The sequence below is a fragment of the Ursus maritimus genome, unplaced genomic scaffold (genome assembly GCF_017311325.1).
Source record: "Ursus maritimus isolate PB19 unplaced genomic scaffold, ASM1731132v1 scaffold_2, whole genome shotgun sequence".
Classification (NCBI taxonomy): domain Eukaryota; kingdom Metazoa; phylum Chordata; class Mammalia; order Carnivora; family Ursidae; genus Ursus; species Ursus maritimus.
The window spans coordinates 42738429-42755233 of NW_024424452.1; the positions used below are offsets into that span (position 1 = coordinate 42738429).

The 16805-nt window shown below is 47.4% G+C and overlaps 1 protein-coding gene across 1 annotated transcript in view; it reads left to right on the forward strand.

The window, feature by feature from the left end:
- Nucleotides 1-3074, forward strand: part of LOC103672079 (T-cell surface glycoprotein CD1a-like) — a 27835-nt gene extending 24761 nt beyond the window's left edge. The window contains exons 2-6 of the mRNA XM_040635881.1: nt 252-518; nt 1194-1472; nt 1664-1942; nt 2269-2359; nt 2507-3074. Coding sequence (XP_040491815.1) covers nt 252-518; nt 1194-1472; nt 1664-1942; nt 2269-2359; nt 2507-2603 — 1013 coding nt within the window. The 3' untranslated portion in view covers nt 2604-3074. The remainder of the gene's footprint in view (nt 1-251; nt 519-1193; nt 1473-1663; nt 1943-2268; nt 2360-2506) is intronic.
- Nucleotides 3075-16805: the final 13731 nt, after the last annotated feature.

Here is a 16805-nt window from a genome sequence, read left to right on the forward strand (position 1 = left end):
TGAGTTCCCCAGCGCATAACTGGGGAGGGAGAGTGTCAGCCTGGTTCCTTCCTGAGTGCACCCGGCCCCAGGCCCTGTGCTCTTCTGAAGGATGTGTGTGAAGCTCGGGGCTCCAGGGCAGCACATGTCTCCCGAGGCAACTATGGCTTCCCTGTATGCCAGAGTTTGGTTCCCCTCCCTGGCACCTTCTCCAATTCTCTCTCCTTCCCAATGCTCTCCACATCCAACGTTTATCTGTCCTTTTCCCACAGACTTCCAGGAGACAATCACCTTTCGAATCATCCTGACCACATCCTTTTACAACCATTCCTGGACGCAAAATCAAGGCTCAGCTTGGCTGGATGAGCTGCAGACTCATGGCTGGGACAACAAGACTGGCGCTTTCTCTTACCTGCAGCCTTGGTCTAAAGGCAACTTCAGTAATGAGGAGCTCATGGAAGTAGAAAAGTTATTCTACACGTACTCCATTAGATCTCCTTCAATATATCATAACCATGTCACTGAATGGCAGCTTGAATGTGAGTCCATTTCCCTCTGGGTTGGGCTGTACATGGAGGCATGTGCGTCTCATTGAGTTCCTTCTTTCTCTAGGAAATGAACTCCACTGGCTTCTGAACCTCACCTCTCTCTAGCTGAAAACTGAATCACAGCCATCTGGGCAGGGGGTAGAAGCCAGACCCTGATTCTTGAAAAGCTTCACATGTTCTTCAGCTTTCCACTCCCCTCACTGACCACGGGCTGTGCTCTCATGTCTCCCACGAGTGTTTCCCATGACCACCCCTTTCCCTGGCCTCCAACCAGGCACCCTTGCTCCCTCACTTGTGACTGACCTTGAACTGTACTTTTCTCCCCCATTCAGTCCCATCAGCAATGTCCATGTGTTCCTTGTACCCCACTGCATTCCCCTCACCCTAGATTGTTTTTATGCCAGCTCCCCCGCTGAGTCCTTCCCTATTCTCTGACCACATTGTTCGTGTTTCTCTTCCGACATTTGCTCCTTCCTCAATCATTCATCTTTGCCTCTGCCTCCTGCGACCACCACTTCCTCTTGGTCTGAGCCTCCCCTCGAGCTAACGTTTGCTCCATATCCTCCAATCCCCAACTGTACCCTTCTACTTCCAGCACCCTTGGCTTGCACTCCTCTCATTTCATCTCCTCCACTCCCCTACTATAATTCAGTATCTCTTCCCCAGATCCCTTCCAGGTACAGCTGGTGTTAGGCTGTGATTCCCACTTTGGAGAAGCATCAGTCGGCTTCATGAGGATTGCTTATCAAGGATCAGATCTTGTGAGCTTCCAGAACACATCATGGTGGCCATCTCCAGAGGGAGGAAGTAGGGCTCAGCAGGTCTGCACACTATTCAATCAGTACCATGTGTCCAGCGAAATAGTACACAAACTCCTCACTGACTCCTGCCCCTGGTTCCTCTTGGGTCTTCTCGATGCTGGGAAGGCATATCTCCAGCGACAAGGTCAGTCCTGGTCTCTCCTCCATGAATTCTCTACTCTGCATTCATGAATTTGTACCATTCCCTCTAATTCAGTGTAAGGAAGGAGTCAACAGGGATAATGGTAACAGGTTTCTGGACGTGGAATGATGCGTCCATCTAAAGTGATGTGAAGATCTACCCTCTCAGTCTGTGAATATCTCCTGTGTCTGCAGTGAGGCCAGAGGCCTGGCTGTCCGCTGGCCCCAGTCCTGGTCCCGGCCGTCTGCTGCTGGTGTGCCACGTCTCTGGCTTCTACCCCAAGCCCGTGTGGGTGATGTGGATGCGGGGTGAGCAGGAGCAGCGGGGCACCCAGCGAGGCGACGTCCTGCCCCATGCTGATGGCACGTGGTATCTTCGGGTGATCCTGGAAGTGGAGGCTAAGGAGGCAGCTGGCCTGTCATGCCTGGTGAGACACAGCAGTCTAGGAGGCCAGGACATGGTCCTCTACTGGGGTGAGAAAGAGCTGGGACCCATCTGGGAAAGGGGTGAGTGGTGTTCCAGAGAGCAGGAGAACCAGATGAAAAATGTGGGTTGCTAGACCAAAAGTGACTCAAAAAATCGGTAATCCAAGAAATGGAAGAGCTGAGAGTGAAGTCAAACAGATGTGGGAGGATGTAGAGGGTTGGGTAAAGGGTCCATCTCTGAGGAGGGATGAGAGAAGTGAAAAGAGGAAGGGCAGTTGGTGAGGCAGAGGGTGAGCAGAGCAAGCAGGACCAGGGAGGTGCAGGTCAACCCAGGGTTGTTGGGAAATGACACCATCTGTGCTCCAAACCCACAGAGCAGCCCCACTCCATGGGCTTGGTCTTCCTGGCGGTGATAGTGTCCTTGGTGCTTCTGGCAGGTCTGGCACTGTGGCTCTGGAAACGCTGGTAAGTCTCTGGAGCCACCTTCCTGCTCTTTCCCATGTGTCTCCCCACCTTTCAGTCTGTCCTCAGCCCTCCTGCTCCCATTGCTCTTTCCTTCTGCAGTCCTCACCACCACCTGCTGCAGACTGACTCCTCCTCTGTTCCTCCCAGGAAAACACACTGGAGATGTCCATGCACTGACCTCCATTCTGAGCGAGATCCCAGCAGCCCAGGCTCCAGTACTTACCTAAACCCAGCTCAGTGGTGACGTCCTTGCGGCTGTCTGTGTGCAGCTTTGTCCTTCAGTTCTGCTTAACGATCAGTTGTCAATATAAGCTCTGTGCAATTTAGGGCGATTTGTTGTTCTGACTTGGTTCTGGAACTTAAGTCTCAAAATTGAACTCACGGTAAAATGAAGTCCCAGCACTCCATGGGTCACAGGCATCAGAAGTCACTTCCTCTAGCGAGTCCTCCCTGATTCACAAGTAGAAGTAGTGTCTGCCTGGTGAGAATTTCCACCGTCCTTTCCTGTGCTTTGACAATTCTATTCCTGACCCCGGAGCTTGTTTTCCCCAGTTAAGACCCGGCATAGATAGGAAGTGGGTCCTTTAGGACCCTTTTCCCTTCTAATTCTTAGGATTCTTGAGAGCAAAGACCACATCTTCTTAATATTTGTATACATTGCCAGGGGTCTCACCGACATGGAAAATGCCCTTAATAAAAATCTGCGTTGAATTCATGCTAAATGTATAGGTTTTTCTTCTTCGGTTTCTTCCTGACATGTTTGTAGTGGTTGAGATGGTCGATGCTCTTCTTGTTAAAGTCTCGTCACATGGCCAAGGGAGTCCCCAGTTGCCCTGTCCCTGTTGACATCTCCAGGCTCCTAAGTAGAAACCCGTCTTCTGTGAAGATTTGCATTATTTAGCCACACAAACCTATTTGTGCATCTGCTGGTCCCAGTATTCTGAGTTCAGTAGAAAGGAAGGACTCGGCCCCTTGATGTGTGTTGGATTCAGGGCAGTAGCAGAGCTCTCCCCCTGGGGCTTGGCCTCAGCTGACTTCCTGAATCACAACTTGCATTTTAGCAAAATCAGCAGGGGATTCACAGGTGTGAAGATGTGATGTCAGAGGTAGCATACGAGTGTGTCGCTGAAGGGAAAAGGACGCTCTAGGAGAGAGAACAGGGGTGCTGTGGTCAGGAATGAATGGGGTCCGGCAAGGACACTGCATACAGTGCCTTCTGGCTTCCGTGGCTGCCGTGTTACTGTCCTGAGGACATGGAGTCCGTGACAGTGAGCCATTGCTCCCCGGGGGAATTGTGGGGTTGGGTTGCTGGGTGCGTCTGCTCATGACACTTGCCACCTGATGACCACCCAGCCTGGTTTCATGTGTTCCTGTTTAAAGACAGCTTCTTGGGGCGCCTGGGTGGCTCAGTCAGTTAAGCTGCTACTGTCAGCTCAGGTAAGGATCTCAGGACCCTGAGATCGAGCTTTAGTCCAGGTCCCTGCTCAGCAGGCAGTCTGCTTCCCCCTCTCTGTTCCCCCTCTGCCCCTCCCCCTGTTTGTGCTCTGTCTCTCTCTTTCTCCCTCTCTCTCAAATAAATAAATAAAATGTTAAAAAAAAAATAAAGACAGCTTCTTTAATATGTATGTATTTGTAAATAATTTATTGTATGGAGTATTTCCCCACACTGCAGTACCAGCTCCGAAGTGTGTAACATTTCCCAGCTTGGCTAACGTGATTGCCAGGGTCTTTGGCTTTCAGCCCCACAGCTATGCTGCCCAAGATGGTTTTAGAGACCAACAAAAAGAAATGGTCACCATCTCATGAATCCAAAAACAAAGCTCCTTTCCCCCTTTTTCTTGGTTTCATTATGGTGTCGTCATAGCCTCCTAGACGTTCCTTTAGCGCTCTCTGGTGTGGCTCCGCACTGATGTCAGGAATGTCCTGTTCCTTTCCCTGGAGGTACTGCACTGTTCATTCATCACCACCAGACTCAGGGCCCACAGCTCTGCATCAGGGGCCCGCGCGAGTGGCTCCTGCACAGGTGTCATGAGGCACACCCCGTCTTCTGTGCTTAGGACACCAGTCAACCCTGCAGCTCTGGGCTTCAGGGCCGTTTTCAACACTGAAATCACCTAGAAAGACCACAGAGGTGCAAAAAATGTGGCACCAAATGGATCATGAAGAGGACACGTGTTTACAATGTGGGGATTAACACAGGAAGGCAGAGGGCACTTGGCCCAACCTTGGTGTGGAACATCTGTGGTTGACTCATGTCAGGCCACTCCACGTGTCCATGACGAGCGGTGAGCGCATGTGTCTGGAGTTCAAATCCACATCAGCAGGCAGCCCGTCAGCACACACAGACTCCGTGATAATGAACATGGACCTTTGTGACTGACGACGCCCACGGCAGTGCGAGTGGAGACGCCACGGCTAGACCTCAGTGACTGTCGGTTTCATTAATTAACTCCACAAACCGTTCTCGGGCTCTGACCTGCAGCAGGGACATCCTGAGTGTGAAGTAGTGGGGACGAAAAGGTCTTCCCTGTCTTTGTAGCTTGAAAATTTGGCTTTCCTGATTGGATTGTGGTTTTCATTGTTGTGTCTAACCAGTTTGCTAGTCAGCAACTTTTTTTTTTTTTTAAGATTTTATTTATTTGACAGAGAGAGAGAGACAGCCAGCAAGAGAGGAAACACAAGCAGGGGGAGTGGGAGAGGGAGAAGCAGGCTCATAGCAGAGCAGGGAGTCTGATGCGGGGCTCCATCCCAGGACTCCGGGATCACACCCTGAGCCGAAGGCAGACGCTTAACGACTGAGCCACCCAGGCACCCCAGTTAGTCAGCAACTTATGTGGGTTGAGCTAGGGGACAGGGATTTAGTTCTTTTTTTTTTTTTTTTTTTTTTTTTTTTTTTTTTTAGGGCTGAGATTGGGGTCCAAGCCTGGAAAATGTCCAGAGGGACCACATGCAGGCTCCTGGCCCTACACATGTGGACATTTCTGGAAAATAACGTTGAGATGGGAGGTGTGGCAAAGATGAAAATATGGGAATGGGAAGAGCAAATCATGGGGACTTCTGCAATCTTCCTGCCTGAATCAGACTGCTTGGCTGTTTCTCTAATTTCCAGTCACCTTGCCATCCTCACATGGCCACCATGTGGATTTTGGTTGGTTGATTCCACCCTCATGTGAAACCTTGGGCTCTGATCAGCCTGAGGACACCAGGAGAAAGAATCCTTGTCAATGAGACAGGTTAAAGGATGGACAGGTAACCTGCAGGTCAGGCCAATCATCAGATAGAGGCCACTTGTATCATTCACAGTGATGGTTCAGGGCCAGGCACCTGCTCCAGGGGGCACAGGTCACATGGAGCCTGATACTTGTGGTCCATGGAAGGGAAAGACATGTTCTCTCTTGTTTTGGATGATAAGGTCAGGGTATGAAGCCTGAAATAAGTACAATCCATTTTCAGCACCAGAGAAGCAAGCCTGAGGATGTAGTCTGCATGCAAGAAGGCAGAATAGCTGGATACATGAAATTTGCCAACAGGGTAGATCCCAAGTGTTCTCACCCAAAGAAAGAAATACAAAAGAAAAGATAAAAGAAGAGCTCCGGATGTGAGGTGGTGGCCGAGTCAACTGGCTTGGTCGTGGGCATCATGTCACCATGTCCACATACACCAAACTTCAGTGGTTACTTCTTTTTATGTTTTTAAAAGAAAATGTCAATTAAAGTGTTCCAACATGTGACGAATGCTACATAAAATATTAATTTTCATGATTTGCTTCAAATCAAGTTTCTTGACCAATTCTGCATTTTCCTTCCAAAAATGCTGCATGCCGTCACTGGAGACACTCAGGTAAGGACGTGAGCGTCAGCTCCCTGCACGCCCCATGTGCCCCGGGCTCCCGTGGTTCCTCAGGCCGTCCTCTCTGAGGAGTTGCTGGAAGACTTTCCTCAGGAGGACCTTCGTTCATGTCACGTCACAGGCTCTGCTGCACCTGTTAGAGCCTGTGCGGTCCTGCACGGCCCGTGTTGCCTCCCAGCCTTCCTTCCTGGGCAGCTGGAATGCTGCATGCTGTCCAGAGGCCCAATGTTCATTTGTCACCATACTTCAGTAATGGTGAAAACAGCAGCAACAGCAAAACCAAAGCATCAGAAAAGCGAAGGCAGACACACAGACCCACAGAAAGGGCTGGAACTCCACCGACCCTGAGCTCCCCAGTTCCATCGGCCAGTACAATCCCCACGAGGCTTTAGCCCAACAAGGTGGATTTCTATCCTTAGTGACTGGAAGCTGCCCTCTGATGGACGTGGATGTGGCCCATGGGGGACACTGGGCTAATGTCTCTCTTCCTTGGAAGTTTCCTCCTCACTTCCCTCTTCCTTTCCCTGGATTTTTGAAAATATTCTCTATTCCTTTTCTTTGCCTGTTTGCTTTTTTCTTCATGTGTCCTCCTCTTGTGACACTCTTAGCCTGTCTTGCGTGTTAACCCTGACATTTGGATCAATCCCTGTCCTGGGTGTTTTCACGGATTTCTAGCAAACACTGGTCAGGCATCGAAGTGCTGGGTCTGCTGCTGGTTAGTGACTGGCAGAAATTCTTCCTCCAAGGTTTTCATAGAGACCAGAGGACAAGCTACACCAGCACATGATACATCGGGAAGTGTCATGGCGATGACAGTTAAATATTCAACATGAAAGAAATTTTCTGTGGAGTTCTTCCTGACCAATACATCCATTCGCTCATCCATATCATCGCGTATTCGGGCTTTCGTATTTGCATGGTAAACATATTCTCTGTGAGTGGTTCCACTGTGTATGGGAGGCAGCTCTGTGTCCAGATTTTGAAGATACAATGAATAATCTCTTCGTCCAAACTTGTTCCTTTTTTGATGTTTGCATTTAATCACGCAGGGGCAAACTTGAGAAATCTTTGTAGCTTTTCTGTCCCAGCTTTTGTCTTTGCCAGGTTATTCTCTACAGAATCTCTGAAAACCATTTCTTCCCTTCCCTACAGCAGGCTTCATGAACGCCCACACGGGTGTGGACAGGGCTTTCCTCCCTCCCTGCAAGCATCCCTGTTGGTTTCCGAGACAGTCTCTACCTCAGCCACAGTGGCTCATCTTTAAGGGATGGAAATGTCCCCTGGGAGATCCTCTCATGGAAGGGTCTGGACTATAGTACAGATGGGAGGCCAGTCTGTGATTGGACATGGGAGAAAGGAGAAGCTGAAACGTTAACTTTCTGGACCTGGCAGTTGGAAGGAGGGGCAAGCTTGCCAGCTTCCAGGGGCTGACTGGACGCAGGTGAAAGAGCCATGGCAGCCACTCCCACCCTGCAGATGTGGAAGTTATGGACATCGTGTCCCCACTCTGTGTCCCTCTCCCGACTGCCGGACATAAAAGTAATGTGATCAAGTTGAAAGGTAAGAGATTTCAAAAAGAGATTTGAAGTTGTGTTGAATAGTAAAAGTGTGTGAAGCTAGTTAGTATGTGATACTTTCCTAATTTATTCATTAGATCCTAATTTTGTTACAAACTTGTTAATGGCATGGGAGAGCCATTTTTTAAAAATTTTAGGACATTCAGATGTGACCAGATGGCTACGGTCAGCTTTGTACATGAGAGAAGAGTTAACTCATCATTGCGTGATCACATTTATGAATCTTTTTGTTTACTACCTATAATAATTTCATTATGAATCCTTTAATTTTCAATTATTTTAATTGTTTGTGGTCACCTTAAAAAAATTATTCTCTTACCTCACATGAGAGGAAGTTTACTTGGCCAAGTCCACAGCAAAATGCAGCGTCCGGGGAATTTCTTCATTCTAGAAAGATTAAGAGTGAACTTCAGAGCAAGGACGAGCACCTGCAGTGAAAAAGAAGGGAAAGGACATTTCTTCTCAAGTGAGGGCTGGACACGTCTGCACACAGATGCATGCTTCCTCATTAGCAAGAAAGGAGAAGCCACCCCAGGGCATGTATCAGTACAGTTAGTGTTAGCCTTTTGCGCCGTGAAATCCACTTTCTGTGTGACTTTAGTTTGGGGCTAGGAACACTCATTGGTGAATTTGATCCTTGCTGTGGTCTCTACATTTCAGAAATGACTTGCTTATGCTTTGTCCCCTCTTCTGTGGTGACTTATAACTTCAGTCCTTCAGTCTTTGTGATGGGATGCAGACCTGGACCGTGACCAAGGCGCGTATCTGGCCTCACACCCATCTGTTTCTGCCTTTGTTCAGTTTTAACTATTCCAGACTTCTAAACAGTGGTCACTAAGGACTGGTTTTCACGGTCCTATTGGCAGGTGTCGATTTCCATTGGTAAGCACATCCTCTCTTTTTCTGGCTCAAAATGATAGTGAAGTGACAAGTATTGGGGGGGAATTTACAGCTTCAAAGGCACTAATTTGTAAACAAGACAGACTAAAACCATGAATGAAGATTTTAATTAGGAATCTAGAAAAAGGACAAAATCAGTAAAACTTTAGAAGGTAGAAAATTCACTTAAAAGCACTAAAAGTTAAAAGAAAAAGCAAAACAAACAAAATAAATGGTAAAAGTGACGGACAACACCAAAGATGGCCTTTTGAGAAAATTAGTAAAAATATAAAACCTCTCGCGGAACTGATCAGAAGAGTAATAAATATGAGAAAGTAGACATGTTACAGAGACGGCGTATAGATTGAGTAAGAACAGGCTATTTATGATTTACACCAACACATTTGTTATAGATAAAATTGTATCTTAAAGGATTCTAGAAGAGGGAGAAAGTCTGAATGCATCACGCTTGCTAAGGAACAGGAGGGAGGGTCAGACTTCCTGCTAGCTGCACAGGGTCCTAGGTACAAACCAGAGGAGCAGGAGGTCATCACACTCCACAGGCATCGTTCCAGGCAGAGAAAAGGATAGAAAACAATCGCAACTAAATTCCAGTGCAAAATCGTCATGACACCAAAGCCAGCAAGGCTTTTTCCAGAAAACAAAACAAAACAATTATTAAAACAGTGGCTATCTGCCAACCTCATTTATGCATATTTACAGGGAAATTAGGTATATAGACTCAAAATATTTGCAAACAGAAACCAGCACCAGATGAAGTGGGATTTATCCATAGAATGCAAGAACTGTTTACTATTAAAAATCTCTTAATAGAATCACTTACTTTAACAGATTAAGAAAATAAAGCTATATAATCATCTCCAGAGTTACAGAAAAAGAATTTGATGTATTTAAATGTCACCTCTGGTAAAACCTGACCAATGGAGAATAGAGGGAAACGTGGCTGCAAACAGCCTTTATGACATGTATTTGATTCTGAAGGTTGAAAAACATTCCAGTGAATCAAGGACAAGATGCCCGCCCACTAGAATCTTCATCCTTCTGTGGAATACTACAAGCCCTTCGTAATCCAGCAAGGCAAGGGAAATAAGGAGGCATGAAAATAGAAGTTAAAGAAAAAAAATTATTTGCAGATCATATGATTGTATGTAAGAAAATTAAAAATAACCAAAATATTGGGAGTAATAAGAGAGGTCAGGAACTTATCTAGATAAAAATTTAACATGTAAATAAAAATTATAAGGATTTCAAGAGAGTAAGTTATCTTTTTTTTTTTTTTTTTGAGATGATATGATTTCTACCTAGAAACTAGTGGAGTAAAAAGCAAACAATTAGGCCTAACATAAAAATGTAGCAAGTTCTTTTTTTAAAAAAATATTTTATTTATTTGAGAGAGAGAGACAGAGAGTGGGAGCAGAGAGGGGGTAGGAGGAGGGAGAGAGACAAGCAGACACTGCATGGAGCCGGGAGCCCGATGTTGGGCTCGGTCCCAGATCATGACCTGAGCCAAAACCAAGAGTCAGACGCTTAACTGACTGAGCCGCCCACGTGCCCCAAAATGTAGCAAGTTCTTTAGGCACAAAATAAATATTAGAAAATCAACAGCACTTTTTTATACAAGCAACAAGAACAAGTAAGGTAAAATGAGATCCCATTTATAATAGCAACAAAATGTATAAAAGAGCTAAGAATTAGCTAAAGAAAGAATATGCAAGAAGTCTACAGAGAAATTATAAAAACTATTAAAGATCATAAAAATATTTCAAATTAATTGGAGTTATATAGATGGAGTTATTATAAAAAATTATAATTCTCTTTAAATTATTCTATAATTCTGTAAATCCCTAATTAAAATTCCGGTTGGATTTCTGGAGGTACATACTAAGCTTACTTTTTTTATATTATATAGAAGAATAGATGACTTCTAAGTCATTTTTGAAAAAGTAGAGCAAAGACTGATTGACAATGGAATAAAGTCATAAATGCAAAAGACAACACTACAAAATTAGTAGCATGTAACAAAGCAGAATATTTTTTATGACTCATTGGTGGGGAATTATTTCTTAAACTAAGTTCCCAGACTGGAAACTGCAGAGCCTTGGAAAGAAATGGCCTATGGTAGTTGTTCACCGCCCCCCCATATATACATACTTTGCTCCATTGAAGCAGTGGGGCCTGAGGGGGCTGCGGGGTCCCTCCCCGCCAGCTTCAGGCTCCCAGGGCTTGGTCCCTCCCAGGGCCCTGGAACTAAGTCAGGTCCTGCTGAGCAAGGGTCCTGGGCTCTCCACCCTTAGGGAACAGGAATGGGCGTGTCCAGGAGGAATGGGGGCAACGTGGACTGTTCCACTGTTTGGCATATTGTCGCTTTGGTGCCACAAAGTGTAAAAAGTGGATGGACTTTTGGGGGGAAAAAATTAAATAAAAAATAAAAGCTGTTGAATTTTACTTTGCAAAATTAAAACTTTCTTATTAACCAAGTATAAACCAAACAAAATTAATGGTGGAAAATTGAGACAGGTATTTGGAATTCTAAAAATAAAGTAGGTCTCTACACAGAGCACTACGGGAAGGTCTTTAAAACGGTGTTCAGTGAGATATGTTGGTGAATGAAGCATAGAGCATGACACCTTTGGTGGAAACCGAAGTTGTACATCAAAGCACCACACCTTCTAAGAACACGTGGAAACAGAAGGACAGCACATCAACAGGAGAATGTGGGGAGCAGCAGGGAATGGGGACGAACACCTGGAAGTTTACAGGGGAAGGCTGTTCAGCCCAAGGGACGACCAGGGCCCACAGACGGAGGAGAATGATTAGTTCAACCTTCCGCACGTCAGATTCTACAGACAAAACACAAAGGAGCAAAACTAACATTGGACAATGTTTTTAAATTAGGTTCCATATGGGGCGCCTGGGTGGCTCGGTCGTTAAGCGTCTGCCTTCGGCTCAGGGCATGATCCCGGCGTTATGGGATCGAGCCCCACATCAGGCTCCTCCGCTATGAGCCTGCTTCTTCCTCTCCCACTCCCCCTGCTTGTGTTCCCTCTCTCACTGGCTGTCTCTCTCTGTCAAATAAATAAATAAAATCTTTAAAAAAAAATCAGGTTCTATAGAGTGGAGACTGAATTGGGATAATGGATTGCACCATGGATAAAACACGAGGGCAAAGAAACATAAAAATATATAATATTGTATAAAATATTTCCATTTCTAAGCACAGAATCAAAGTATGTGCGACATCAAAACGCTCTGGTTGAAAATGTCAGGGTTTTTGTAATCACCGAAGGCTACAGATTGGGTTAGATTTCTATATTTTGCCTCCGGGTGGCAGTGGAGATAAAAACAAAGCTTCCATGTTCTTGTTCCTAAAACATTGGAAGCCCCCTGGAATCAAGTGGCTTGGGAACCCATGCTTCAGTTCACAGTAACTTGTTGGCTAGTCATTGACATTACTTACAAAATCATGCGTGTAAGATTAAAAGTGTATCAATAATAATACGGGAATAGAATCCAAGAAAATATATGGCTGGTAAAGGAAGATGAAGCCGAGAATGGGGTAAGTTTTAAAAGGCGTCATGATGCTCTAAAGCCTGGCCGTACGTAGGTTGTAAATTACGAGAAGGCTCTGAGGTGACTGAGACAGGGTCTAGCAGGGCCTAGAAAGATACAGACGGGTAAGTCATTCGGAAAAAGTACAGCTCTTCCTGGTCCTCAGGCCACAAAAAAATTTCTCCCATCAGTTCTTAGACGGAAGAAACTATATGGTGCTGTGAACAACGTTCTCGGGAAAGTTTGTTCCATCAGTTTCACGAGTTTCCTAGGCCTGCTTCAGTCTCTTAAATAAAGTAAGGTGATTATATCAGCCTACATGAAAAATAAGAAAGTAAGTCTATACAACACAACAGGATCTGGGCCGGCCATGCCTCTCTCCCACGTTCTGGCAAGCTCAAGGGTTGATTTGACACTCTCTGTAGGAATGAGCATATTGTCTGTGTCAAACTGATCTCATGATTTTTGAGCAGCAGTGACATTTAGACCACAAACTCTAACATACATCTCACCGACCACAATTTTATATTATCTGTTACATGCAGAACAGTAGCCAGGAATTGGCTACAGTTTGAGCTGTCGGTGGGATTGGTCACTGGACATTTCTCACGGCTTTTGGAGGTCTACTCCAAGACTGTCACTTGAATCCCAGATTTGCTCCCAGGAAGCTGACGGCATCCAAGGGGAGTACCGAGATTCTTCTTGAGGTCAAATTTTGGTGCTACTCTAAGACAGAGGCACTTGGTGGCCTAATTATGACTCCTTCCGTTCCCAGCGCACGACCAATACTACTTCAGCGAGAATGCCAGATGAGACCTCAGGCAGGAACAGGTATGAGCCCTAATTTGGGTATGAAGTGTCCCTAGAAAACCACACATGGTCGTTGGGCTTCAAGCAATGTTATTACCAGTCACCTTATCGAAGCGAAATTGCTCGCCAACCATATACCCACGTGCGTAAGTGGGCAGATGACTTGTCAAATGGGGCTCCGTGGCAGAGACCAGTGGTTGTCTCCAGAATCTATTTTTCGCTTCCTCTAGAATAAATCAAGCCCCATTTATTAGCTAGGCAGAATCGAAGCTGCCTCCTTAGGCCCCCTGTGAGCTGGTGTGGGTGTGTGTCTGCGGTCTGACCTGTGAATTTAAACTTCAGTGACGTGGAATGGAACCAGGGGCAAGTGGGTGTGCCCAGCCTCCTCCTTTCTCATGTTCTCTGGCTGGATGGTGGCAACCACCTCAGAATACAGGGTGACCTTCAGAATGAGGACCAAGTGTGGTAGAGACCATAACAGGACAAAACAAAGCAAAACAAAACATTCAAACCCCCCCCGCACCCGCCGAAACAAAAGAGGAAGCTAGCCACCAAGTCCCCATGCAACAGAATGCCACACCCCCTTCCAGTCTTTTCATGAGAGAGATATGCTATCTTTTTAAAGATAGTGCTAATTTGAATTTTTAATAAAATAAAAGTCAAATGGGTACTTTCAAAAATATCCTTTAAAATGATATCCTTAGCCCTAGTTTGGCACAATATTTTAGTAAAATTAATACCATAAGCAGAATGATATTAGAATCCCAGTTCAATGTACTTAATTCCTTGTAAGTGTCAAAGGATTAAGGGTTTTTTTATATGAAAAATGAAGTGATGTCAATAAGAAGATGGTCATTGATGCAAACAAGTGGCCATTTTTAAATTTTGACTCTAAATCCTATGATATAAAGTCAGTCTTTGCTTTGCATGGGGGGTGGGACTGTAAAAATTGATACTGCAAGCCTCGCTCTTACAAAAATATCTGGCTTCTGTCTGGCAAAAAAAACAAACAAACAAACAAAGAAATGTACTGTTTCTACATAACGACACACAGAAATCTAAGGGTCAGGTGATAAGGCAGTGCCTTGGTTCTCAGATCTTAGCCAACGTGATGCTAGGTCTTTGAATGAATGGATGGGGAGCCAGGCAGGAGAGGTGATGAAAGAGGGGAGGTGCTCGGAGCTCAGGGGAAGGGTAAATAGAGAACAATGTGGACACGAGATAGAAAAGTGAGAAATGAGACCCCAGAAAGAGAGAAAGAAAAGGCTCTGTAAGTAAAGATGAGCGCGAACACAGACCAAGTCCGACAATGTTACAGTTGAAGCCAGATTAGAGACCATCGGGTTCTCTCCATCAGACGTGTCGTGGTGGGAAACAGACTAGCAGCAGCAGCGACTTCTGCACATGTCCCTGTGGGGTTTGTCCTGCCCTCTGTGCTGCGGATGGGGGGGGGAGTGCATTCTGCAGGGGCCTCTGTGGGGTTTGTCCTGCCCTCAGCGCTGCGGATGGGGGGCCGGAGGAAGACACAGAACAGAGGCAGGGCTGGTGCTGGGAGCCAGGAAGGGGAGAATGACCTGAAGGCGTGTTCATGGGGAAATGAAAGGGCCGGTAAAAGGCATGTGGTTGTGGGAGGCAGTGAAATTTCTCAAACAGGGAAGTGGGCGGAGGGTGAGGTTAGGCAGGGAGGGGAGGGCAGAGCAGGGGTGAGACCATGTGAGCTGGGCTCACGGTGGGGAGCTGAGGAGAGCTCTCTTTCTGAGGGGCGAGCATCACCCATGGAGGTGACCTTGGGGGAGGGCCAAGGACGAGGACTTCTGGGCCCCACCGAGGCAGGCAGAGGGAGCCTGGGGAAGGCTGGGGCCTGAGGCAGAGCACTGGGCGCCCCCAGACAGCCCAGACCCTCTCCTCTGGCTGTGCTCTGATCCTAGAAGGCTCTGCCCGTCTCAGATCATCCTTTTGGGACTGTGCGCTTCCGCAGGAGCTCTAACCTCCTTCTCTCCCCCCTGAACACTCAGGAGGGGTTTAGATTGTTCCTCGTGCAAGTAACTGAAATAATTTCAGCACAAGCCTGATGTGACCAGGTTTACACTTATGTGGCCACTGAGGCAGAGCGCCTAGTAGATGTGGTGGTGGGAGGGCTGCGGGGCCCGCGGGGGACTCGGCGGCCCGGGTCAGGTCGCCCTCCAGCAGATGCGAATGAGGTCAGAGAGGAAGAGGCAGGTCACGCAGCAGAGGGCGCGGGGAGCAGGCAGGTGACGGCTCCGGGGAACGCAGGTCGCCAGCTTCTGTCTGGGTGACTGGCTGGACACGGCCCTCTTCTGGGCTAAGCTGCACCTGCTCTCCACGTTCCCCTGAGCCGAGTTTCCCCACATACTCCTGCTTCCCTTCATCACTCTGTGTCCTTTCCTGTGGCCACCACACGGATTATCACACGTGGGAGTCCAGGAGAGAAACCGGGTGAAAACAGGTCTCCGCGCCTTCTTCCCATGCCCGGAGGGTTGTCCTGGTCTCCTCGGTCCTGGGCAGACTCTGGCGGGTGAGCCCGGCCTGACCCACCCAGTCACCTTCTCTAAGTTCTTGCGGCTCCAAGTCCAGACATTTTGATTTCCAGTGAATCCTCTCTTCCTGGCTTGCAGACAGCTGCCCTCTTGCTGTCTCCTCATGGGACCTTTCCTCGGTGCCCAGGGACGGCGAGAGAGGGAGAGAGAGAGCCCATTCTCTGGTGTCTCTTCTTGTAAGACCCCCCCACCCCCCATTAGGATCTTGTGTAACTGTGATTACTTCTGAGAGGTCCCATCGTGCAAAGAGAACCACACTGTGGTGGGGGGGAGGTTAGGGCTTCAATCTATGCATTTTGGGGGGGGGGAACACAAGTAATCAGTTTATAAGACTAAGACCACTTCATGGGGAGTTCACTGCCAGCCAAATTACTTGGATTACACACGTAAGGGAAATTCTCTAGAAGCTGCAGAAGCCAAGCTGACAATTTGACTGATAATCTTATGCGCGCTCTCTCGACCTTATGTGGTTCTGAGCTCAGGAGGGGGAATGGATACTAGTTACCTGGTTCTACAGGCTCTAGAATACTAACCAGTGTGGCTGGGTTGGGCTGCAGTCATAAGTGAACTTGAGAATCTTAGAGGACTGCTCTCTGACACCAGCACAGTGCACGCGGCCTCTGTCTCGGGGCTGCCATCCGGGGCAGAGGCTCCATTGCACTGCCCGGACCGCGGCGGCCCTGACCGCACAGTGAGGGAGCAGCGGGGCTGCGTGTTTCCTGCGGGGAATGTGTTAATCATACAGCGTGTGTGGGCTGCGGCTTCCTAACAGCAGAGCGGCCGTGGGCAAGAAGTCAGGCCACAGCGGGATCTGGGGCGTGAGCAAGGTCTGCGTGGGGTGGAAACCGTGCATGGTGGTTCTTGGAGGAGTTCGTGGCCCGTAGAAACGGCCCCGTGTCTGTGGCCGTAGTAGAAAGAGCTCGCTGACTGGGACAAACATGAAAGAGAAACGACTGCAAATGGGATTTAAGTAAGTGTGGCTTGTGCTCAGAGAGTTCTAGAAGTTATTAAAGGGCGCTATGATGACGTATGGCTTGGGTCTTTAAAAAATCGGCACTCACGTATTCACACACATTAACCAGTCAGAACCATCACACTCCTCAAACGGGCGACCTACATATCTTCAAACATTAACACATGCCTCTCTTTTTGGACAATGCGTTTTCGTCAGATCACAGCCCTTGCCGTCCGTGAGAACGTTCA